We start from the raw sequence: 24,763 nt of genomic DNA, 5'->3' as shown, positions 1-24,763 counted from the left end.
ATACACAACAGAAAAATGAATTCTCCCGCGAAAAATATAATCATTATCCCAGTGTCTTGAACTGTCCACCATTCGCATTTCCTTCGTAATTCTACACCAACAAGTTTGTCTCCGATTTCTCAAGCTTGAGCAAAATACTCAGTTTCGATTTGCCTACTCGCTGCACCGTGTCAGCAGTCTTTCGAAGTCTTTTCATGCCTTACGAATCGAAATTTTTCTTCCATCATCATTTCTACCCCTCCATCAAATATTTCATTAAACCGGAAATGCAATAAAACGGAAAGAGAAAGGGAATTTTGATCACGATTTGATGTTTATAGATGACACAATACATGCAAAAATTCAACGAAAAGTGCGACAAACATTAAACATTTGTAAAATAAATATGCGATCGTGTCTTAAAGTAATAGCATTCATTGCTTATTACACGCACAGGCACTTGTCATAGTGGCACGTGACATGTTCTTACAAGATTGAAAATTAAAATCAGTCAGAGTTGAGCACCATTGTGATAAGAAGTATATTATGACTGTCACTGCTTATAGCATTACAGCTTGACCCGCACTCATAAACCGTGAACACACATAAGAGCCCAAATGCATGGATTTAAAATGTATACACTACTCTCTTCTTATTCGTTCCCTTCTCATTTTCTTTCTTTCTCTGTTTCACATTTGATTTTGCTAGTATTTCTTCGTTTACGTAGAATGATTTTAAATAATAATATTATAGAATAATGACCATATTTACAATATATGATAGACTGTGATATAATTGAAATTTTCGTACTACTTTAACAATATAAATTGTTTATAAAAATTAATATACTTGTTTTTTTTACATACTCTGTAATTGTATATTAAGCTATAAATACCTTATAATAAAGAAATGTACAGTTTATACGATTACTTCAATTAGCAATAAAAAACTAATAGAATTTCAAATTCATATCGGATACATATATTATATTATATTACAATTACAAGTGGAAAATAACTGAGCCTTTCTTCTAATTTATTATAAATTATTATAAAAGAAGAAAAGATTTTCATCTAGATGAAAACAAATTTAAGAATAGAATTGATCTTCAAGATTGTAATTTATATATATATTTTACTTTCAACTTTAATCAAAAATTTAAATGATCACGATATCATCCGAAATTAATTTACCGAGTACCTAATAATACAAAATGTATATTCTTCATTCGTATGTATAGTCTATAAAAGATAGGACGTATCATACGTGAACCTTACTCTTTGTTAAGAAATAATTCCTTTTGTCCACCAGTCACCCATTAATTAGAAAAAAAAAGAAAATATATATTATCAACAATAAAAACAGATTACATATTTTTTTCTATCATTCTTATTACGAATTTCACATTGTACTTGAACTCGAAAAATTCATGAAAATTCATTAATCGACAACTTACCATCTTTTATCATTCTTCGTATTACACAAATCATATCTTGTATTTCTTTCACATAGAATTCGTTGTCAGTATCTAACGGTAAGCCAAAATCTGATTTTCGTCAGTCAAGGATAAATCTTCATTTTTAACATAACAATTATATATTATCGATATATATATATATATATATATATATATCGATAACACGAAAGGTAGATTGCAATAATCGCTTTTACGTAACCACCATTCGAGATGTATCGAGATATCAAATCCAAATATTATCGGAAATTATAAATTAACAAATTTATTATCATGGTTATTATTTGTGATCTACTTGGTTAAAATGATATAGATTAGACAAAAATATCATATACTATAATAAGTTCTGAGTTCCAAGTTTTTGAAAGAAATAAAAATTTTCAGATTCATAACAGCGAATTTCACAAAAAAGAAACGTAATTATGCAAGGAGGATGGGTGAACTGGAAATGACGAGAAATCGAATAAACTTGTTACGCGCATAATTATCCATATATGTATCTTAGTTGGTCGTCAGGCTGTTACCAATATCTTCACAAGTGTGACCTTTAAACTGTATTCTGCGGATAATTACTTGGTGAAATTTTCTTAAGATATTCGACTGATATTGGTAGTACATGTTGATTTTATTTATTTTTCATTTCATATTTAAAAAACTTGGAAACAAAGACAAGATGTCTAACCAATCGTAATACTTCCATAATATGAAACATTTAATGCTTGTTTGCAAAAACAATTTCAAAGATCAAGGATTTTCAATGAAAATAAAAGGCTGAATAAAATAAGAAATTACAACGACCGTACAGCGATATTTCCGGGTCATATGCTCACTAACTTTATATTTATTCCTAAATGATTAGAACGAATAATGTAAATCAAAATTGTCGATCAATCAAAGCACGGCGCTGGTATCGATCGATATTTGTACATATTGTATTCTCGTCAGCCACAGGTGGTTTTGTTTTATTAACGACAGACATTATACACACGACACGATTGGTATAAAGTGGAACGATTATAATACCATAATCTTGACTCGTGCTTAAGTTAGATTTAAGGCAAGTATTTCATTTCCATTACAAAATAATGTTTCCTCGTTTGGATTAAATCTCACATATGGATATATATGATTTCTACAACTTTAGTATAAATTTAAAAGAACACGTATAGGTAAATGTTACTATCAATATCTATGTTCAAAAAATGCAAAACATGTTCTTTCACACAGATTTTACAATTAATAAATTCTTTGTTCACCCGTAAAAAAGAACTTGCTCCTTAAAATAAATCTTTCACTAAATAAATAAAACTAAACAACGAAACGAAATCATATAGGTATAAGAGTAAATCTTTCAAAACGTATTGAGAATAAAGAAAACATACCTTCGCCTTAGATCGTAATTTGTACTTCAGGAACTTATGAAATTGAAAGAATTTCTGCTTTTGTACGTAGATTGAAACAATAACTAATAATTACACACTTTCACGTGTTACTCAAAAATCTGTTCCGCAACAATTAAATTGAAAAAATACAGTTGAGAAAGTGACTTATATTTTGTTATATTCGAATGTTGGATTGGTAGGAGCACAATTAATACGATACGTATATCCTCTACTCGCTTACAGACTGATTTCGCAGCAGCAGCAGCGCAGCAGCTAGTTCGTCGTCAGGTTCGTCGAATATGTTGGATTCAACTTCTGTCGCGCCGCCTAACGCACGCCTTGGAATTCTCGTTTCAAGCATAGTCGTCGCCTTAAGGCAATCGTACGGTATCGAAAACCAAACTTTCAACTTTGAACGAACGCTGCACGTGCGACGAATATCAGCCACATCAAAAATTGACTATGCAATTCTACCGATATATCCGTGACGTTCAATTTTCAATACACGTTCGTGTTATTTTCTAGTAAAATTTTATATATTTAAAATTTATTGAAAAATATTTTCGTGCCCTAACACTCTTCAAAGGGGAGTAATCTGATTCTACGATCTTACGTCTGTTTATCACAAGATACGTTGAACTAAGATGGGCTTGAACGATCGTATCGTATTGGTAAATATACACAGAAAACGACATAAAAACTGAGTAACCTTATTTTCAGTCAAATTTCGAAAAGGATACATTCCATCATCTCTTGTATTCCGAATGTCGAAAGTTCTCCATGAGTCGAGTAACAAGCAACAAATTCCTTTCGAAGATCGTGAAAGATGTTGTAGTGCTCTGGCAAATTGATGTCTTTGTTGCAGGCTTCTGGATGTAAGCATTGTCTCATCGGCGCCTGACCGTCTACGACGAAACATGGTGCACAACCGGACGTCACGGGCGACATACTAGACCACCATGCTTCAAACTTTTATTAAAAATGAATTTTTTTTCAAATGTCTCATATAAATTTGAAAAAAATGTACGTATTCTTTCATATTTTGTTTGTCGTTTGTCAATCGGTAGATGTAAGTATTACGTACATATTTCGCGTTTACAGATTTTCAGATTTATTCGATAAAAAAAACACAATCACCTGTTCAATAGCCTGTTCCAAAGGAATTCCATGCTCTCGAAGATTTCTTTCAGTCAACGCCGGAGCATGTGCCAACGCTGCTTCGCTGATGACTCCACTACTTCCGGCAACCGCCGGGTTGTCGCTACCAGTTCCAGGCGTACAACTTTCGTCCATTACCATCGGTCGTATAATATATTGTTGTCTTCCCATTACCTGCGAAATTCATGTTCACAAATAAACGCAACGGTAACATTTTTCCATTCAAAATTCTAATCAAATAAAAAAGATGCAATAATAATAATTCACTAAAAAATTTAATGGAAAATTCAACATTTAATATTTCAATAACATGCTTAAATTCAAACATATCATCATAGCTATCATTTAATCAAAAATAAGGAATCTATTGCACCGGTAATTTTATGTAGAGGCCGATAATCTTATGTAGTTAATACACTCGCCTGCAACTATGCAACACACCACTCATAATCTGAACCGAAATGGTTGCATATACATAGGGACATACCAACGAAACGAGCAACGAAAGTTTGTTATTTACCTAATATTTTCACTTTTACAACCAATACTTTGTTAACTTACAATCTACAATGTAACCATAACAAATTACAGATATTTATACTAATTATATTACTATCAACAAATTTCATTGCTCTTTTCGCCACTTTTTATGTAAGCATAAACCTGAACCCCAAATAATTCATATCAAGACACATAACGATTATATTTCACGTGAATGTTCACCAAGTAGTCATGTAGGAAAATTTATATCTATACTACGTAAAGAATTTTCTCTAAGGAATAATTTAATGGTTGTCACAATAACAAGAACTACACACAAATGTCTATTATTCGTTTAATAAGTTAAGTATATATCATAGAATATAATAGTTATATAATTTATATTATTATTTTATGCGACGTGTATCAGATGCTTTTGAGTGTAGTTAATTGATCATTCAGATGGCGGTAAAAGATTGATATTTTTTTAAACAAATAATTCACATAGGCGGTTAAAAAAAAAATTCTTTTAACCGCTTATGTAAAAGCTTTTAACCACGTTGTAACGCAGTATACGATTATCTAAATGAGTTTGAAAATGGCATATTATGAGTCTTCGTAATTGTACTATAAATTATTAATTATAACTAGGAATTTAGAGTAATTATCGTATCATGCAAAGGCACATGAAAGAAAAAAAAAAAGAATGTTAATAATGAATTAAAATAATTTCAGCGTTCTATTCAGTAAATCGTTACGCCTTAAAACTTTTACTGTGTTTCAAATATGGATAGAAAGTAACGACCAGTTGGAAAACTTTTTCATCGAAATGAACGCTGATTTGAATTTTCCAAGAAAACGCTAAAAAGTTCCACCTGTATATAATACTGAAAGAATCCTTATAATTCTTAATATTGAAATCCTAATTTATACAAGATGAATTCTGTCACGAAGAGAATTAGACCAAAATAACTTTTTATTTTTCAATAGGTAAAAACTATTTAATTAATAATTTTTAATCATCATCGACATTTGAAATGTTTTACTTTAGTCACAAATTTTACTGTTGTTAAAAAATGCACTTTTCTTATCAAATTTTTAATTAGCATGTGTTTCCGTTCGAGGACAAAACAAAAAATACCAACTGAAAATATGTCGCAAGTTCTGGCAGCGTTAGACATATTTATCAGAGCTCGTAGATAAATACATGTTCGAAGACATCACATGGTAGCTGTACGTCAATGTTGGTGGAAAGACGCGCAAGAAACTTAATAGGCATGTTCTTTGACGTGGGGTTAACAGATCAAGGTAGTTCGATGCCGAGCAAGCCATCGTGTTGAATTACCTTCGATAAAGCCTCGTGGCGTAATTCACGACGTAAATGAACCAGCATCACATTTACATAAATGTTAATTATTGACTGTTAATTATACAACCTAGTTCGAGGATTAAAACATCGTGCTCGTGACGTTTGGAGAATTTCCTACATAACTTCAAAATTTTCTTTCCCATAATAATAGATCTTTACTAAATATGAATGGCTTATTATTTTTCTATTAGACCTTGGGATTTGGAAAAAATTTTTAAGGTCTTTAAACTTCTGAATACTTGTTTCATCTGCATCACATCTTTTCGAAACTGTGATGAACGATCTTCAGAAATTCTGCTTGCTAAATCAAGGAAGAGCATCAATAAAATACAATAAAATTCCTGACCAAATTATAATTCTATGTATTTCATTTATAAATTATATGTTTCATTTATAATTTATAATTAAATTCTTTTTACAAAATATTTAATAACGTTAAAGAAAAGACTTTTATTTCTAGGAATTTATTGTTTCAATAATTTAAAAACGCTATTACTAGAAATTTGGAACAAAAACTGTACATAAAGCATGTAAACATTCGTATTCTAAAAATACTACATATCTATATTGATTGTATGTACACTTTACGCAAGTTAAACGAGGTTTAACTTTTCTTCTAAACTATAATTAAGAAAGTAACGATGTTTTCAGATTAGAAATTGTGTCTTCCTCGAAAGACAGAGAAAGAGATCGTCTTGTTCGAGTTTTTCTTCGGTGAGAATTTTTATTTTAAAGATTTTGTTTTAAAGAATTTCAGGTACGATCTTTTGTTTCAATCTCATGCTTAAAGTTTTCTTTTTTAAATAGACATAGATAAAAGAAAAATAAGTAAAATAAGTTAATACGTGTAGTGTGATAAATTAAAATGAAAATAAAATATACAATATGTGTACGTAAGTACACAATCGTATATTAAAATGTCACAATCTTGAATATCTATCGTGCACGAGGCAACAAGGGCACAAATGTAATGTGCGATTCGATGCGAACTCATAAATTGCAAATTCAACGAGTGCATATGCGAGTAGAAGAACGATATCTACCGAGGGAAGGAAAGAGGCAGGAGGTCAAAAGTCGCGAGTTACGTTGCTTACAGGAACTGACTTGCCCCGGCTGAGGATGACGACAAACGACGCGAGGAAAACGATAAATTCCTTCATCTTGTATTTCTTAAGATGTACAGGTAATTGAAGCACTGGTTTATAAATTGTAGGAAATATACAATTTAGAACGGTGGGGAAATCATCTTTTGTAGCATTCTAATGGAATTCTAATAGAATTTGAATATCAATAAAATTCATTAAGAGGAAAAAAGGATCGATCGTCACTAAACATTAGAACCATTAGAATAATATAAGCAGCCAATAATTTTCAATTGAAACTATATATATATATATATATACAACTTTTGCACAGTGCATTTTTAAAAATCTGTATTACTTTCCACTGTAGGTATTACGTATTACCTACACATCTTTCGCTTCAATCACTTCGATATAAATTTGATATTTTAATCGTCATTAATTCTAGCTTTAATACTTCCTGATGTAATTTCAATTATATCATCGACAAAGACAAAGATAAACAAAAGTTGACCCATTAAGATATAAATACATACCTATTTGACGAGAAAAACAATTTTCTATCTAGAAAACAATTATCTCGAAAACCTACGTTTATTATTCAGTGCCACGAGCCACCTCGAAACGGACGGAGAAGTACAGCTTTGCGCAGGTTTTAATCGTGTGCAGGATAATCGAGATCATTATTTCAATTCCGTCGCCGGGTGACGACAGCCGGCCAGGAGATTTCAACGTCCGCCATGCTCTCTTCGAATCTTTTTTCCCACAGACTATATTACGTCTTAGCGGTATTTATAAGATTGCAACGCGACGACGTCGACACAAAGAGGGAGAGAAACTACATGGAGGGACGAGAAAAAGGTTTTGGAATGGTGGACCGGAATGAGGCGGTCGGACGTGAATAATAAGCTGCGCGCGTAATATCTAAAGTCCAGGAAACTAAAGAAAATAGAGGAAGAACAGAGTAATTGGATAGCTATTCTTAATATATGCGCAGACGAATAAATATTGAGCGTTTGCAAAACGAGCTAACGCAAAACGAAAAAACGTATTTCGACTTTGTACCACATATATCGGGTACCACAAGTGTATTTGAACACTCGTCGCAGAAAATTTTTATGAATATTATATACATGTAGTTCCTATTATACGATTATCACATTGTGATACAAGATATTCATTCCAAATATGCTGTAGCTACATTTTATAAAAAATTGATACGCAGAATGAATAATGGTCTTAAATACGCATTTAATTAATGCTAAAGATAATTTTACTTAATGAATAATTTGTTATTCAAATAATTGTCCGTATTAATGTGTCTGTTTCTATTTATGTGCTCTAATATTGGAATAAATTATATAAAAGAATTTATAAAAATAAAAAGAAGTGTTAATAAAAATTAATAAATTATACAAAGAAACTTATAAAAGTAAACAAGTAGTATTTTTACAAGTTCTTCTATACTTTTAATATTAGAACACATAAATAAATAATTTAATAAAATCTTCGCCAACTCAACATTCTTAGTCGAATGTCATTCAAAGTGTTTCGTTTAACATCATTGAGTATTTTTTCCTTCTTTAAATGTTCAAATATATTGAAGTGAATCACTGTATTTATATACGTTCGTCGAAAAGTCGCATCAAATTAATAATAAAAGAGAAACCATTAGAAACAACGCACGCGGAAATAAAGAGTCAAGCCTATGAATCGATGTCTCATTATAGTTTGCCTTACACGATCAACTTTAAACGCCGGAAACGAATCACAATGGCCAAATAATGCAAGCATTATTTAAACGAATTACAATGCAATCAAATTGGAATCAGATGGTTGAAAATAAGGGATCCTCAAAGTCCTAAGAAGGTTCTCAAACTTGTTGCTCTTATTTTAATCCTACTGTTCTCTTTATATCTACATGAATGAATATATTATAATTCACTAGATATCATTAAATACATATATGTGTGTGTGTGTGTTTCTTAAATATTTGCTTTTAGTATTCGATATAATTTTATGACCTTTTGTATATAATGTTCCATGATTTTCGTAAATATAAGTAGTATTGCAAGAAAGAGAAAAAGAACCTGAAGAAGTGATGAAGAAGTGAAGAGAACTTTCATCGAGATTACCTAGAAACATTATCTATAATAATCACTATTAATTACACTCCGTAATATATTTATTGTAAAATCTGTATTACAATTATGATGTATTATAATATGTATATTGTGTGCCTATATCATATTATTATTGTAATATTCCTAAGTTCTGTTAAGATTGCTTTAATTCATTTATAAGAAATTTCAGGATTGCTAAATGCAAAGTTCGTTTTATATCGCAAGTAATTTTGCGGTCTATAAAATAATAACGATCTAACGGGATTGCAAGCTATTTCATGTTTCAAAATTAATTTTTAATTTGAACAAACGTGACGTTTAATTCTTTCTTTCAAATTACAGACTTAGCGTTCCGTTTGCTCAAGTAAAACCACACGACGCCTATTCTTTTCGCGTTTCAAGTCTAGCGAGCGCAATCTTGCTTTCCAGGCCTAAGTCAACGTCCTCTCTTTTCACACGACTGTGGAGGAACGTTTCATAGAAACGAAATAAACCGACACGTATATAGTTACCACATTTTTAATGCGCAAACGGAAAGCGAGAGGCACAACCTGCGTTTTGTAATGTAGACGAGGAAAAACTCGAGACAGAGGAGTGTATGTAATATTTATCAAGACATTCGACCGAAGTTTTGAATAGCCCCGAATATCTAAGAAGCCTCGAAACAAGAAGACAAGTTACAATGGTTCTCTGCTTGGGAACCGTTGGAAACTTTCGTTCGACGGGCTTTCCCTATCCTACACGAATCTTTCGACTTTCTCCAAAAACCAGTAAATTTGTATCGCGAAAATGTTACGTTAATTTCAATTAATCCGAGATTAACAAGCTCTCTTTTAATCCAAATCGATAAAGTATGATAAGGTACGAATAACTTTAATTTGTATCGATATATTTTGTTGAGAGGTCATTACGTGTAAAATATTTATCATCTAGAATTTTCAAGAATTAAAAATCAGAAAATTATGTAAGAAGTTTTTATCATAATAATTTTTATGAAATAATATTTGTGTTATGTGTGCTATAAAGTATTAATAAAATTATATTGCCCTATAGTTTAAATTAGTAACTATTATTGTGTAATAAATAATTAATGTGTAATTAATATCAAGCATTAAAAGAACATTATCTCAAAGAAAAGCTTCTAAAATCTGTAAAATTCAACACTATCTATAATTCAAATTCATAAAAGTTTTCGCCAATATTGATAGATACATATATTCCGTTCATTCCGTTATTTATAAATGGCATCGCGTTCAGATAATATTTCAAAGCACGTGAAACTGATAATAAATATAGTTAATATCTGTTATTGGTTATAATGTCGTTTTCTTTACATTGATTAACGCGAGAATTGGTCAGTTATCGAACAAACGATACGAAAAATAAAAATCTGGGATGAGGTTGAGATTATAAATAGACAATATCAAACGGTCACAATAACAACGTAGATACATACGTGTTTCATTTCAAATAGCATCGGATACCTACATTACAAAAAATTCAAATTGCTTCGGAGACTCTTGAAAGTTCTGATTAATCTTGAGTCTTGAAAGATTTTAAGGGATATATCTATATTTATGTACTTCATATCCACATTATTCTTGTATGTTACACATTTGAAAAATAAGAAATAGCGCTTGTAAACCAAATAAAATACTGAATGCCCAATACTTTCAATACTCAACATTAACCATTATATGATTCGAACTATTTTTGTGGATATGAAAAATAGTTTATGTAATTTGAAGTCAGCATCAAAGTAACAATGAATTTATAATTTTCAAAATTATTTTATTCTATAAATTTACAAATCTTTATATTCCGTACGTAAAATTAGCAATCTTCTTGTTTACAAAGGATGTAATATATAACTTCCAACATTATAGAGCATTATAGAGAATTAATCCTGAGTATTAGTTGAATGAACAATCTTTAGAAGCATTTTTTTAAGATTCAAGACTAACCAAAACTTTCAAGAGTTTTAAAATAGAGACATATTTGTTAAATTATATCCGAATTTTCCCAGTACATTCTACATATTGGAAAACTTCGAAAACTTTCCAAAACTTTCGAGTATGCATCACTAGATAAGTATGAATAGTAGGTACGGCGCAAATACAAAAGCGTACGTATTTCGGTTGTTGGATTTAAGTAGATATACGAGGTCCTAGCAAAGCGAGAGGAGCTTACCGGCGGCCATTGTCCTCGATCGAGTTCGATCGGAGATAGTCAGGTATGTGACTCGAGGGGAAAAAGGAAACGACCGTCCAGCTGGAACTCGGACGCACTCGTGCAAGGCGATTCACAATAAGGAATAAAGAAAACTAGGTGCACCTGTTGCCGCGCCGGATGCTCCCCGATTTCTCAAATTTGCCGCAAGAAAATTCGATAAAATCGACTTGGAACTTGGCGGTTTGTCCGCGTATTGAGACGACTTATTAGACGAAGAATGTAAAATACGTGAGTATACATGAGTATGTGACGAGGATTTTCTTTAGTTTTCCTTTCTTGCTAAATTCCGAATATTTGTAAAAGGCACATGTTATTTAAAAATATATAAGATATTTTAAATAAAGTGTCTGTTATGATACATGAGATCATTCGATGAATTAAATCTTCGGCTGGCTTTCAATTATCTACTTATGAATTTATGTAAACAATTGAAATGTTTCCGAACGTTTGAAAATGATAGATTATTGAAATAATATCATTGCATATTAAGATAAAAAAGTAGATATTACATAATGAAAAGCCTATAAATACCTATGATCGAAGTTTTGATAAAAAGAATGTCAATATTAGGTAGTACAAATCTTCAATTATTCAAATTTTTATTATTCGAATATCCTAATGTCCAAACATTAATCTACTGTATCAGAATGTTTGCTAGTAAATGAAAAATCATTAACCAGCAGACATTCCATTCTGGTAGTAATGTTCGGATATTAAGAGGTGTATCTACCTACTCGGAAAATAAAGATTGAGTTATTGAAGCTAAACTCTATTGTATCATACCATTTAATATACCAACAATTTCTAATAAAAAATACACCTATTTTGCCTAGTAGACTTACACTAACTCAATTTTAATAATATAATTATATACAATTTTAACAATACCTATAACAACACAATATTGTGGGTTATTTATTATATTCCATAATATCGTAAGAATGTTAACAATATAACTACGTATAAATTATATTTTAACAATCATCAGTCATCAACATTATCAACAACCGACTAAAAATTCTAAACAGTTTTCCCAAGTAAGTACCTTTACAAATTATATCGAAACCGAACCGTCTTCCGTTTACCTGCTCGGGCGCGTTTACCTTCGCGTATACCGTTAAATCGTAGCGATCGTACCGAAAACATCGGCGATAACTTGAAATTTGTATTTCATGTACCGTTATAAACTATCAGGAATTCTATTATATATCGATTGAAGAATGAAGTTGGAGCGGTGAGAGTAATTTCCCGGTATCGTAATATGGGAAAGCTAATGAGAGACGGAGTCCATGGCGCCAGATAATCTCGATGGCAAAGCTGGAGGTAATGGACGACCTTTCGAGGGCGCGACGCTCCGCCCCCACCGGATAATTCGAGAAACAATGGCAGCCGGAGGCATGCAGAGGCAGAGTAGAGCGGTGCCAGTGCAACGCGTACCAGGATTGACAGCGGTGAAGAAACTTTTGTGAAAGTTGAATGATATGTCGATCGTTTCCAGTGTCACGACTTCTGCGAAACGATTGATCGAAGGTACACGATGGTCGATTGAAAATATATTGTTAAATCAAAGAAAAAAACACGGAGGGAAATAGTGGTCAACGTGGAAAGTCCAACGATCGCCTGTCAATGAATATCTATCAAGAATTGCTAAAGCATATGTGAATCATTATGCGTGACCGGCATAAAAAATCGTTCGAACAATTAGAAATAACTATATGACCACATTACAGGAAATACAAAGATCTGTGAATCATTTTTAATAGTGTACAGTTGAATTCTATTTGTCGAAATGAAATTATATATAGTCCGTTGGTTGGTAAACAGTTCACATAATAGGAGTCTATTAATTCTCCCTACTATCTCTGATTCTTCGTGCAAATAGATAATAATTTCGATAAGTGGATTAAACTGGCAGGAGTTCAGTTAAAATTTCGTATTAATGGAGTTCTATTGTATCGACAAAGTGTTTAAAATTTGAGAACTCCCATTATGGAAATCAATTCCACGTAAACAATTTATTTCCAAATAACTTCTGCACACATTTCACTTTATTTTCGTTCTCCTTTTTTGCTACCTTTTTTGAATCGTTGAATCATCATTGTAGAAACATACCTTATTTTGTTGAACATCGATGAGCACATAAACCAGCAGCGTGATCTCCTCCTCATCGGAGCCAAGAGCATTACCCTGGAGACCGGCTGTCGCCACGTAAAGAGCAACCAGGTGAGTCGGTCCCCTTGTAGTGCCCGTAGTCTGCATCGTGTCAGGGTTTACCTTTCGTTTCGTTAGTCGCGTTCCGTTCCGGACACTACTCACTTTTGGATCAACGTACACCTGAACCCTATTATCAAAGTAGCACACTTCACCGTGCGGACACGGATCATGCAACATACAGCCGTCGTCCTGCGAGGCTCCTGTCCTAAAACGAGGCTCGAAAATCAACTCCAAGCTTAATATTCGTGCGTTATCCTCCGGTTGTCTGCCCTAGTAAAACTTCCACGTTCCACTTTAAAGCTCGATCACGTTCCTCAACACAGATTGCTGTTGGTATCCTTCTCCAGCATGTTGCCTTTATTTGTTTGAGGTTAAGGATTAACGATCGTAATCGGGAGTCGATGAATAATACCGCAACGTTCACGACGCGCCACGTTTGCTCACAGGTGTCGTGAGGATAATTCGATATGTGTACAGTCCTCCGAAGGCAGCCGCGCGAGTTAAAAAAATCTGTGTCCGCGGCTCTCTATCACCATCGACGAACCGCCGCGCGTCGCGAGTGGCAAGGTTTCGTGCAACACTGGCCAACCCCAACCGTTGCGCGCACACGTCGTCGTTACCTCACCTGGCGACTGCGCATCGAACCCGTCGCCGCTCGTTGGCTAGCAGGAGAGACCCTCTTGCTCGTTCCCGTGCTTCATTTCCCGCACGGTTAACTCGCGCGCACCAAGTACGCGCGACAAGGACGCGCAATCCGGTTCGCCAAACCGAATGTACACGACAAGGACCGAACGAGTTACGTTAAAAAAACGCGGAAACTACCAAGTAACGATGATAACACGACATTTAAATTCGAGAAACTTCTTCGATGTATATGTATGGTATATTTAAGACAATTTGTGATATAGTAGGAACAGATCGACGAACGTTCTTACACGTTGCCACCGTGAGCCAGGTTAAAAGAAACGAAGGGAAAGGCAGGTCAAAGCAGCGACGCACTGGCCAGGTGCGCAGACATTCCACTCGCCTTGCGGTACGCTTCCCCCGCTTCCCCCGGGCCGCTGATTATTTTCCTGGAGCGCCACGTTTTACTTCTTCATGGCGGACCGAACGATACGTAATATAACGACAGATCGATACATCGAACAATCCGGAACGATAGTATGTATCCGTGTGTATGAATGAATCCTCTCTATTGGCGAAGGTAAACATTCCAAGTGGTATGATCAGGAAACCATGTGGATTGGGAAGAGGTGTGCGAGAAGGAGAAACAAAAATGGCGGCTACCTGAGGCGCGCTTCCGAATTATACAGAGGCTCTATAACTGATCACAGGTAAGTTACTTACATGTCGACTGTGCCCTCGATTCGAAGTGCTCCCTCCATAACGTGATCACGGCCTTGATAACGTGCGTGTACACGACACGTCTTACTTCACTTGTCCGCGCCTCTCTTTCTATCTTTCACTCGGGACTTCTTGAATTTTTAAATGTAACCCGCGAATGTGTTACACTTAAAAAATTGATGGAATACGCTGTATACAATCTGTTTACGGAATAATCAAATCAGTAATGTAAATGTAATATAAATGTAATTCTTAATGTAAATACGTGCGTACGTATATAATTTGGCCATGAAAATGAATATATAAGTCATTGTATTCCTTTCTTATCTTCTTATTTACCTGGAAATATTTTTCATCAAGATTATTGTAACATTCATCGAATATATTTACTTAAAAATAATAAATTTAAGAATAATTATGAATTCTTCCTTATGTCGGTCACCAAAAATGAACGAGTAAATTTCTGAGATATTCTGTGCTTCTTTCATATAAACAAATTCATATATTCACATCTTTTATAATAGTAGAAATAATCAATAATCGTGTATTAAATTATGAATTATTTTTTTCTCTACAATCTGGTGTTTTACCTATTACATGTGAAATATTCAAACGATTTAAAAATCTCTTCTTGTGTCGATCTAGAGACAAGTCAATCCGCATCGAATCAAAGATCGTGTAAGAAATTTCTAAAAATAAAAATTCCAAAAGGCTACGTGCTGTTCTATATAAAAAATTCGCACACAGTAAATACTTTACATATACATATATTGCAACGAGTAGATATATAGAATTTATGTTAAATCGTCTTAGGAAAGAGAGTGAAGAAAATCCTAACGAGCAACAGGTTGATACGATCGACGTGTGAGGTGGGGAGATAGGAGAATGAGAAGAGCTATGTATAGACAAAGAAGCAGAAAACGGGAAAGCAATCATCGTTGGATTTGGTAGGAATATCCGTAGAAGCGAAATGCTTACTTAGCGCTATGTAAGACTGACGATGTTGTGACAAGGAGACCGGATTGGTCGGTCACCTGTTGCTTGCCAGTTGCGATTGGTCGGACTTGACAGCGCGTAATGACGCGACGGTCAGAAGAGGACAAGTGCATTGTCGACTGGTCTATGATGTACCAAGATCGAATGAATATTATAAAAATGCGTACAATATATTTATGCGTACAATTTGTTATTTATATCCATACGAAGTATTCTGTCTAACACGATGTACAACTTTTCAATGATTCATGGTCACGTAACAAAAACAATGTTGAAAAAAAATTTATCGATGCCGAGTGTATAACGACCATAATAAAAATTTCGAAAATAATTACTTTTATAGCGAAACGAAGATCATCTTAGTTTTTTAAAAAGAGAGTTATGTTTTTTTTTTTTTAAATTTATTGTAAAAGAAAACAAACAACTAAAACATGCATCACGTTAGATAGAACATCATGTATGTACAATATTGTACACATACGCAGTACATTTTACCTTTATCTATGAACAAAGCAATTATGTTGTCTGTTGTTAAAATTGATTTTGCATTCGTTAGTGTTAATGGACCAATTATTGTTTCGATATTGATTTACGATAGTTTCAGCTGTACTCTACAACATAAATATTTATCACCGTTACCTTCGAATTATTTACGTTTCTGCATAAAGTTTAAGTATGATAGTATAATAGATAAGATACATATATACATATATCTGACGTGAAAGCGCATCTAATATTTAAGATCTTAATATAGCATATAACACGAAATAACAAGGACGAAATCCTTGCATATATATATAGCGGACAGGTGTATAAGTCTTGCGTGAACAAGCGGCGCTGCGGTGAGACTCGCTCGAGACCAAAGTCTACGTTCGAGGAGCAAAGTCTGCTCAAACGATGGAGGAAAGCCGGTTTACGATATCGGACTCTGAACTTCATATTATATCGATCCTTTACGTTAATGAATGTTGTTATAAAATAGATGCGAATCTTAAGTGTTTCCTTGTATATTTGCAATAACGTTTTGCCAATTCTTCTTTGTCTAAATGTTATTTGCGCGAGCATCAAACATTTAAATGTGATTAAAGTCTCTATTATAAAATTTATTATTCTAAAATAAACGTTTTTCATATATTATTCAATATTGAATAAATAAAAAAAAAAACTACTCACTGGTACGTTTGATAGCTACTTGACAGAAAGAAACAAAGGTGAAAAAGGAGGATACAAAAAAGAAGACTTTCGTAGGTTAGAAGCATCTGCCAAACACCTGTTCCTTACAGATCCTGAAATTTATCTTAGTTTCCACAGAATTAAGATTATAATGAATGTTATATAAACGAACAATAATTTTACAATAGAGAATTAATCCGAAATAGAAAAACAATACGATAAAACAAATTTTGCTTACAAATCGATGTAATTATAAATACGTTACGACAGGGTCATCGCATAACTTAACCTACTGACGTCCACGAGCGTGAAACTAATCTATTGGACTTACCTATGTATTTTATTTTTAGAAACTTTCGCTGTTTTACTGAACTATAAAAGCTATAATAAAAATTTAAAAAGAATCGATAAAATGCATAACGTAGATGTAAAACGTCTAAAATAAAACGTAATACCTATATAATGTATAAACTTTCGAGAATTTCGTATCATTAGATTGAAACAACAGGATCGATCTTCAGTTTTTATCCATCATCTGAAATTTTGCTAGACTGCCTATACATCGCGATGAAACAATTCGTTTTGGATGCTCTTTCACGATAGAGAAGGAAGGGGAGCGGATTCACCGTTGTGCAGAACTTTCTCTCCGACAAGGATTATATTCGTGTCTTACGTACCTACACACATAGCCGTACGTAACTTTCAAACCATCACAAATCACGATACTTCTTCCGTGATGAATCGTGTTCCTCGTTATTATATTTAAATCATCGAATATATTGTTTGAATCCGACGACGAGCATTCATTGAAGATATGTTTCGAACGATAAGACATTTTAAGATTCTCTCGTCCAATGAAACGAAGTATAAAACAAAATTTCTAATACGGAAAGACAACTATGAAAGAAGAATATCACGATAGTGGAAAGGACACAGATAGAGGAAAGGAGAAGAATGTAAGAGAGAAAAAGACAGAGCTGGTCGCTGACCCGCTCGGAACGTTGACTCCATGTAGTCAGTCCCCTCTTTATATTTTCTTCCATCCCACTTGCACCATCTTACCGTACCTTCGATTATAGCCACGAGTTACCTTACTTTACTTTGCGTTACTTTACCACGTCCGCCTTTCTTTACTCGCGGTTACGATCGCGATTCTTGAATTTAGCTTAGTACTGATAATTCTGTTGTCCTTCTCTGTTCATTTCTTCTCATGTAATTTCTTTCTACTTATGTTCATTGTTCTTCTTTCTTTCTCTTCTTAAAATCGTATAAAATATATTATACGAATATATTATAGTATTCTTAATTTTAAGAAAGTGCCCATTTATGTATTTTGTTTCATTCATTGAAAATTAATTATCAGTTAAAGTAATGACAAAGCTTTTTTATTTGCATATAAACTGAAAATTGTTACATAGATATTTAAAAATTTAAATAATGTGATAAAATAATATTAAATTATAAATGATAATTAATATGATGACTATTAATATTATTATTCTTCAGTATTGTTAATGTTTTCAAAAAAATTTGTGCATTATCTTTCTTTTCTCCTACTATCCTCCATTTTACAAAAGATAACAACAGGAATTCTACCATTTCTTATTCTTCATTATTTTCTTCACTTCAATTTCGTTTACATAAATAATCTGTTATTCTTAAATCCACAGAATCTTAGATTTTATATTATTATAAACATGTTATATTATTATTTCCACTTATTGATTGTGAATGTATTTATTTCAGAAAATAAATAAAAATAACAAATTATATATTAAGTATTATGACAATAATTGAATTACATACAATTAAATTAACTTATATATACTATTATAAATGATAATTTTTTAAGATAATAGATACAATAAATGCATATCCTTTTTTCATTTTTTTTTATTTATTTATATTTTTCATTATTTGTATCTATTATTTATACCTTTCTTTTCCCTTTTTTATTTACGTTTATATACATAAATATATTTTCCATAATTTAATTGTGGAAAATGCGCATAAAAAATTTGGGACGATAATTGATATTGTTTCAAAAATCGACCTATTTTTGGTACAATATGATCAAACGATATCACATAATTGGGAATTGTAATATTTTTGTTACTGTTATAGGTTTTATCAAGCCATTGCATTGGATTTGCAAAAAATATGTCTGCTTCATCCATATAGTTTGTATTATTAGTGAAATTAGGCTCACAAGTTAATATTTTGGTAGATACATTCATATGTAAATAACTATATAAAGGAGTAGCGTGACAAGGAGTCAGAAATAATATGTTGTTATTATCAGTATTAATAATTTCTTTATGAAGGAGGTTCATTAAATCTAACGATCCGCGTTGATGTATTAAACTAAAGTAAAGGCCAGGTAACACATTGGTTAATATTAATAGCCCCACAAAACTTTTTTTTGCTGTTTTTATGAATTTCACATTCAAAGAGAATGTACAAGAAGTGCATATATATAGACACATTGGTAAAAGAGGTAATAAAAATCGAAATTCTTTATGAGGTAACAGAGAATAAACACCAAGTGTCCAACCTATAACAATTAACATAACTGCTTGACGATGAAAAATGGATGAATGTTTCATTATTTGATAAATACATAATAAAAATATAATATAATAACATCCTAAAAGTACCGGTAATCCACATATAATATACCATAATAAATGTTGCGTTCCATATAAATCTCCAATCTTATAAAGTACATTCACACGAAAAAACTCCCAAGGAGAAATAATTAACATACCATAATAATAACTATCCAATAATATTGAACTGAAACAACAGATAGCACATATTATACTGTACTGACGTATTAACATTAACTTATTTTGTAAACTTGTACATAAATGATAAAGACATAAAGGTAACCATATAATAGCAGCAGTAGGTCTAATCATACATAAAAATCCGACAATCCATAAATATCTTACACTTTTGATGTTACTGTCTCGCCATGGAAATATAGATAAAGCTATCATAGTAAATGCAGTTTCTACAGTGTTTATTAATGTACGAGTGGCACAATAATACCAATACCAGTTTATGCATAAACTGTACAGTGTCCATTTGTTCTTAGTCCATTTATAAAATTTGTATTCTCCGTAAGCACTTATAACTGCTTGAAATATTCGAGGTAGTACTGTTAAAATTATTACATAATCTAATGATGTCAATGCTAATGTGCGATACATAATGGATAACAAAACTGGATATGTGTAACTGCGAATTTTCATGACCCACTCCCATGTAAGATATCCATAACCAAATGCTAAACGATGAGCAACTTCTAACGATTGCCAATATTCATCTGGTACGTGGGCAGTTTGAACGACAAAGACGGAAATTAACCTCCATATTATCAAACAAGACAGTACTTTTGTTTTCTTCGATATATGCATTTCTTGCGTTTCGAAATAATTCCTTAAAGATAGAAGTGTTCTTAAAAATTACAAAAAACCATATAATATATCCTAAACAATGTTTATAAAAGTATAAAAAGAATGTGACAAAAATGAAATTACAGGTTATTTTTTTCAGAACTGATTATTTCATTCGAAGTTGCCGCATTTACTTATCCTTTTACAAAAATCCTTTTGCTCTTATTAATATCATTATTAACAATATTATAAATGTTACATTTACAATAACACAGCACGCAAGTATTTGGTACGTAGCAAGGATATCTTATCTCTCGAATAAATCATCGTCGTTACTTTCGATGAAAGAATTATATCTAACATATTAGTATTAACAAACTGTCTTGCATGCAATTTTCAATTATTAATTTTATGCTTAAATAGCGAATAATATTACTTATTTTCTGCTTTTATATACGTTTTGCAATTAATTTGAAGAACAATACGAGATATTATCGAGCAATCGATACAGATGTCGCCTCGTTGAAACTATTCTGTTTTACGGAATCGATTAGTTGAGAGGTCTACGTAGCGATATTTCTTTGAGCAAATGAACTAAAGTCGATAGCATCGTTACGAGAGGTGATCGATAACCGATCGTGCATCGTTCTTTTCGAAACGAGAAATTGAAGTTCGATATCTGTAAAATAATTCGTCAAACTGCTGCTTTGAGATATCGGAATATTCGCGGTAAATTCGTTATTCCCTCATAACCATAGAGAAAGATTGACGTGTAAAAAGGAACGTGCATCTTCATAAACAGATGTATTTTAAATTATGCAACGAAAATCTTCCATTTTTGATGAGGAGAAACATCATGAAATATTATAACAACGAGATATATCGTACATATGTATTTTAATAAGTGAAAAGTACGACGTGCCGGCACTTATGTATTTTCATCTACAATTATGGAAAGTAAACCAATAACATTACCTAACAGCGGAAAATCTGCCACAGATGATTCGAAAAGTGAAATGCAAATGGTACTCGCCAAAATGATGGAAGAAAAGTATACTTACACTTATAAGAAATTAGTAGTGCCTATGTCGATGAGAAGTATTTACTGGAAATTTTTCGGATTTCCAGCTACGGATGATGGAGACATTCTCACTAAAGTAAAAATTGTTTGCATATTATGTAAAACACAGATTGCATATAATCGTAATACCAGTAATTTACGCATGCACTTACAAAATAAACATGCTCAAGAACTTCTAGAGCTGGAAGCCACCAATCCTCCACGCAGGCAGGTACTTTCTCAGGAGACAAAAGATAGAAGAGCGCAAAAAAAATTATTGAAAACAGGTCTAACTTCTACCCAGCATATTTACACTACCAATGCGGATGGCACCGTCCAAATAGATGGAGATATACAATTTGTAACCGATCCAAATATAAATTTGTCCAACATTGAAGATGATATCACAATTGGCCAACCCTTGAGAGTGATGATTAAAAGTGGTTCCAACATTGGGAACAATAGTCAAAATCTGGCTTTTCTCATGCCGGAGGATCATCCCATCAATCAGTCAAGCATTGATGGAAAGACTGTATCAGATGCCATAGCTGAATTTATTATTATGGATTTACAATTACCAGAGGTAGTGGAAGGACGTGGTTTTCAAAGACTAGTTGCAACGTTACGTTCACCTTGTGAGATTCCTAGTAAAAATAAACTGGAAGAGGAAATAATACCAAAGATTTATGATACTTTCCGCGAATCAGTAGCAACAACTCTGTCTTGTATCACAAGTGAAGTAGGTTTGACTATCGAAGAATGGAAATCAAATTCTGATGAAAAATTTGTTACTGTTTCTGTGTATTATCAAAACTCTGGTGAACCAGTGTTAGAATGTAAAGTGTTAAGTACTATTCATGCCCCTTTAGATTGGGAAGAATCTCATTGGGGTAACATGATAGATTCTTTATTACTTGATTGGGATTTGAAAATAGAAAGAGTAACTGCAGTAGTGGTAGCCACATCCAGGATAGAATTACTGAATGCTTTAACAAATCGTGGATTAACTTTAGTTCCTTGTTTACTTTATACCTTACAAGTGTGTGCTCAAGCTTGCTTCGATAGTCCAGAAGTTGCTACCATATTGTCAAAATGTAGAGCAGCTATCGGAGCTATTATAAGTCATCCAGCTGCATCTGCAGCATTAGCTATGCAAGAACAATTATTGGAAGTAAGTAAAAAAATATTATTGTAAATAAATCATTTTAAAAAAATGTACTAACTTTTTGCTTTAAAATGTATTTGATATAATTGCAGCTGGAAGAGAATGCTATGTTAATGGATTATCCACCTATATGGACGTCAACATATAATATGCTTGAACAAATGGTTCTTCGTCGCAATATTGTAACATCTATTTTAGAAAGCATGGAAGGTATTGATCAAGAAGTAATTGATTTAACAAATGATCAGTGGAAGATCATAGAAGATCTTGTAAATGTGCTTGAGCCATTTAAAGTTACTATTATGACACTTAGTGAGGAAAAAATGCCATTAATATCTTTATTAAAACCATTACTCTGGCAGCTTGTATCTTCCCATCTTAAAATAAAAGAAAGTGACAGTGAAAAAGCAAAGGCTTTCAAAGAATCTTTATCTGATATGCTTTGTGATAGATATGCAGATTATAATGTCACTCTTTTACTTCAAATTGCAACTACGTTAGATCCAAGGTAATTATACATTACTATTTATATTACTTTTATTTTAAATTTTAAAAAATAATGTTGCATGACATATTAGGTTTAAGCAGTTACCATATGCTACTGAAGAAGATAAAAATTCAGTAGCAACTGACATAAAAGAAATGTTGACAAAACTAATACAAGAAGAATCTGGTGATAATATAAATATAAAAGTTGAAGAAGAACCATTGGCTAAGAAAAGCCGTGTGTCAGGTAAATATTATATAATGATTTTGACCTTAAAATCACTGGCAAAAGAATATATTTTAATTACATTTAGGCATGGAATTTTTGCTTGGAGGATTATGTTCAATAAAAAGTGGGATGCCTGCAGAAGAAAAGGCAGACCTTGAACTTGTACAATATCATTCTGAGTCTACTGCACCACTTGATTACTGCCCTCTCCAATGGTGGGCCAAAATTTCTGCAAAATGCCCAAATTTGGGTAAATTGGCTTGTAAATATAATTGTGTACCTGCATGTTGTGCACCACCTTCTAGAATTCCAGCAGAGATACAAGTTTTATACGATACGAGGCGAACGGCCTTACCTCCTCATTTAATAGATAAGTTACTCTTCCTTCATGGTAATCATACTGTATGAAGAAGACATTAAGTTTCACTGAATTATAACATTAGTTCCTTTTATATAACTTAAGTTAATAGGTAAATTCAAATCGTCAGCTGCTAATTTAAATTAGTTTTAATATCAATGTATTTCAATTTTATTATATATAATTTATTTAGCCACTGTATAAAGCTTATATTTTCATTTTTATTTTTATTGAACTATCAAAATATTTTATAGATTCTAAAAGTAAAAATTAAAATTGAAAAATGTACAAATACATTTGTTAAATGTTTTATGAAAAGGAAATATATTTATTTTCACAAAAATCTAAATTGCATATTTTGAAATCGTTATCTTACATTTTAAATAAGAAAATATGTCTTGATTTATTATCCAAATAAATCTACAGTATTTATTTAAAAGAAAAAAAGGCTATCAAAATAGTCTCACACAAAATTGAGAAATAAAAAATAAATAAAAATATTATTTATTGAAATTACTATAGAGATAATAATGTTCTGTTTACACGTATGATGTATTAATCTTTATAAAAATTTTTAAATATTACAAAACATTGAAAATAAAATTTTGACGGTATAAATATTGTATAAAGATGCGAAATTAAATTTTTTCATATAATCTTTATATTTTTTGCAAAGAAATACTGTTAATACTCGACTTAAAGTTGAAATGCAAATGTGAAATAATTAATAAATAATTTGTAATAAATTTACTTGTATATATTAAAGATACAGATGTTAAATTAAATAACATTGTAAATTTTATACCAACTCAAAAAAATTCTCGTAATTTCTTTAATTAATAGTAATAATAACAGAAATAATGATCTTAATAAATAAATCATTTGATTATTTCTCACTTCTATTTTTATTATTAATACACTTCAAACAATTGTGATATTAATTTATATTTTAGAAATATTAACTTAGTACAAATTAATATTTTTATATTGTGAATAATAGGACATATATCATAATATTATTAGTATATTTTATATGTTTATTTGTTTAATGATTCTTA

General features: G+C 31.9%; 3 protein-coding genes and 1 long non-coding RNA gene across 7 annotated transcripts in view; 2 read left to right on the top strand and 2 right to left on the bottom strand.

Annotated features, from left to right (window-relative positions):
- LOC122537661 (RNA-binding protein fusilli) overlaps window positions 1–13,670 on the bottom strand; it is a 28,314-nt gene extending 14,644 nt beyond the window's left edge. For all 3 annotated transcript variants that reach the window (XM_043671026.1, XM_043671027.1, XM_043671025.1), the window contains exons 1-4: window positions 13,392–13,670; window positions 3,973–4,167; window positions 3,576–3,804; window positions 1,436–1,525 (exon numbers count right to left, since the gene is read on the bottom strand). In XM_043671026.1, the coding sequence (XP_043526961.1) occupies window positions 1,436–1,525; window positions 3,576–3,804; window positions 3,973–4,167; window positions 13,392–13,670 (793 nt within the window). The remainder of the gene's footprint in view (window positions 1–1,435; window positions 1,526–3,575; window positions 3,805–3,972; window positions 4,168–13,391) is intronic.
- A 542-nt stretch (window positions 13,671–14,212) lies between these two features.
- Window positions 14,213–16,970, top strand: LOC122537662. 2 transcript variants are annotated; one of them, XR_006308666.1, is made up of 3 exons: window positions 14,213–14,318; window positions 14,402–14,827; window positions 15,651–16,970. It is a non-coding gene; the product is annotated as an uncharacterized LOC122537662 (long non-coding RNA). The 2 variants fall into 2 exon arrangements; XR_006308667.1 differs by having other exon boundaries at window positions 14,246–14,318; window positions 14,405–14,827.
- A 1,915-nt stretch (window positions 16,971–18,885) lies between these two features.
- Window positions 18,886–20,916, bottom strand: LOC122537651 (GPI mannosyltransferase 3). Its single transcript, XM_043671010.1, has 2 exons — window positions 20,552–20,916; window positions 18,886–20,450 (listed from the first exon to the last, which is right to left on the bottom strand). Exon 2 carries the CDS (start codon window positions 20,426–20,428, stop codon window positions 18,959–18,961), a length of 1,470 nt encoding a protein of 489 aa, XP_043526945.1. The 5' UTR covers window positions 20,429–20,450; window positions 20,552–20,916; the 3' UTR covers window positions 18,886–18,958.
- An 80-nt stretch (window positions 20,917–20,996) lies between these two features.
- LOC122537650 (E3 SUMO-protein ligase ZBED1-like) lies at window positions 20,997–23,898 on the top strand. Its single transcript, XM_043671009.1, has 4 exons — window positions 20,997–22,638; window positions 22,725–23,140; window positions 23,211–23,365; window positions 23,433–23,898. Exons 1-4 carry the CDS (start codon window positions 21,358–21,360, stop codon window positions 23,753–23,755), a joined length of 2,175 nt encoding a protein of 724 aa, XP_043526944.1. The 5' UTR covers window positions 20,997–21,357; the 3' UTR covers window positions 23,756–23,898.
- Window positions 23,899–24,763: the final 865 nt, after the last annotated feature.

The sequence above is a fragment of the Frieseomelitta varia genome, unplaced genomic scaffold (assembly GCF_011392965.1).
Source record: "Frieseomelitta varia isolate USP_RPSP 00005682 unplaced genomic scaffold, Fvar_1.2 scaffold_923, whole genome shotgun sequence".
Classification (NCBI taxonomy): Eukaryota; Metazoa; Arthropoda; class Insecta; order Hymenoptera; family Apidae; genus Frieseomelitta; species Frieseomelitta varia.
Note: the sequence above shows the minus strand (reverse complement) of the source record. Positions and strands in the feature narration are given on the sequence as shown.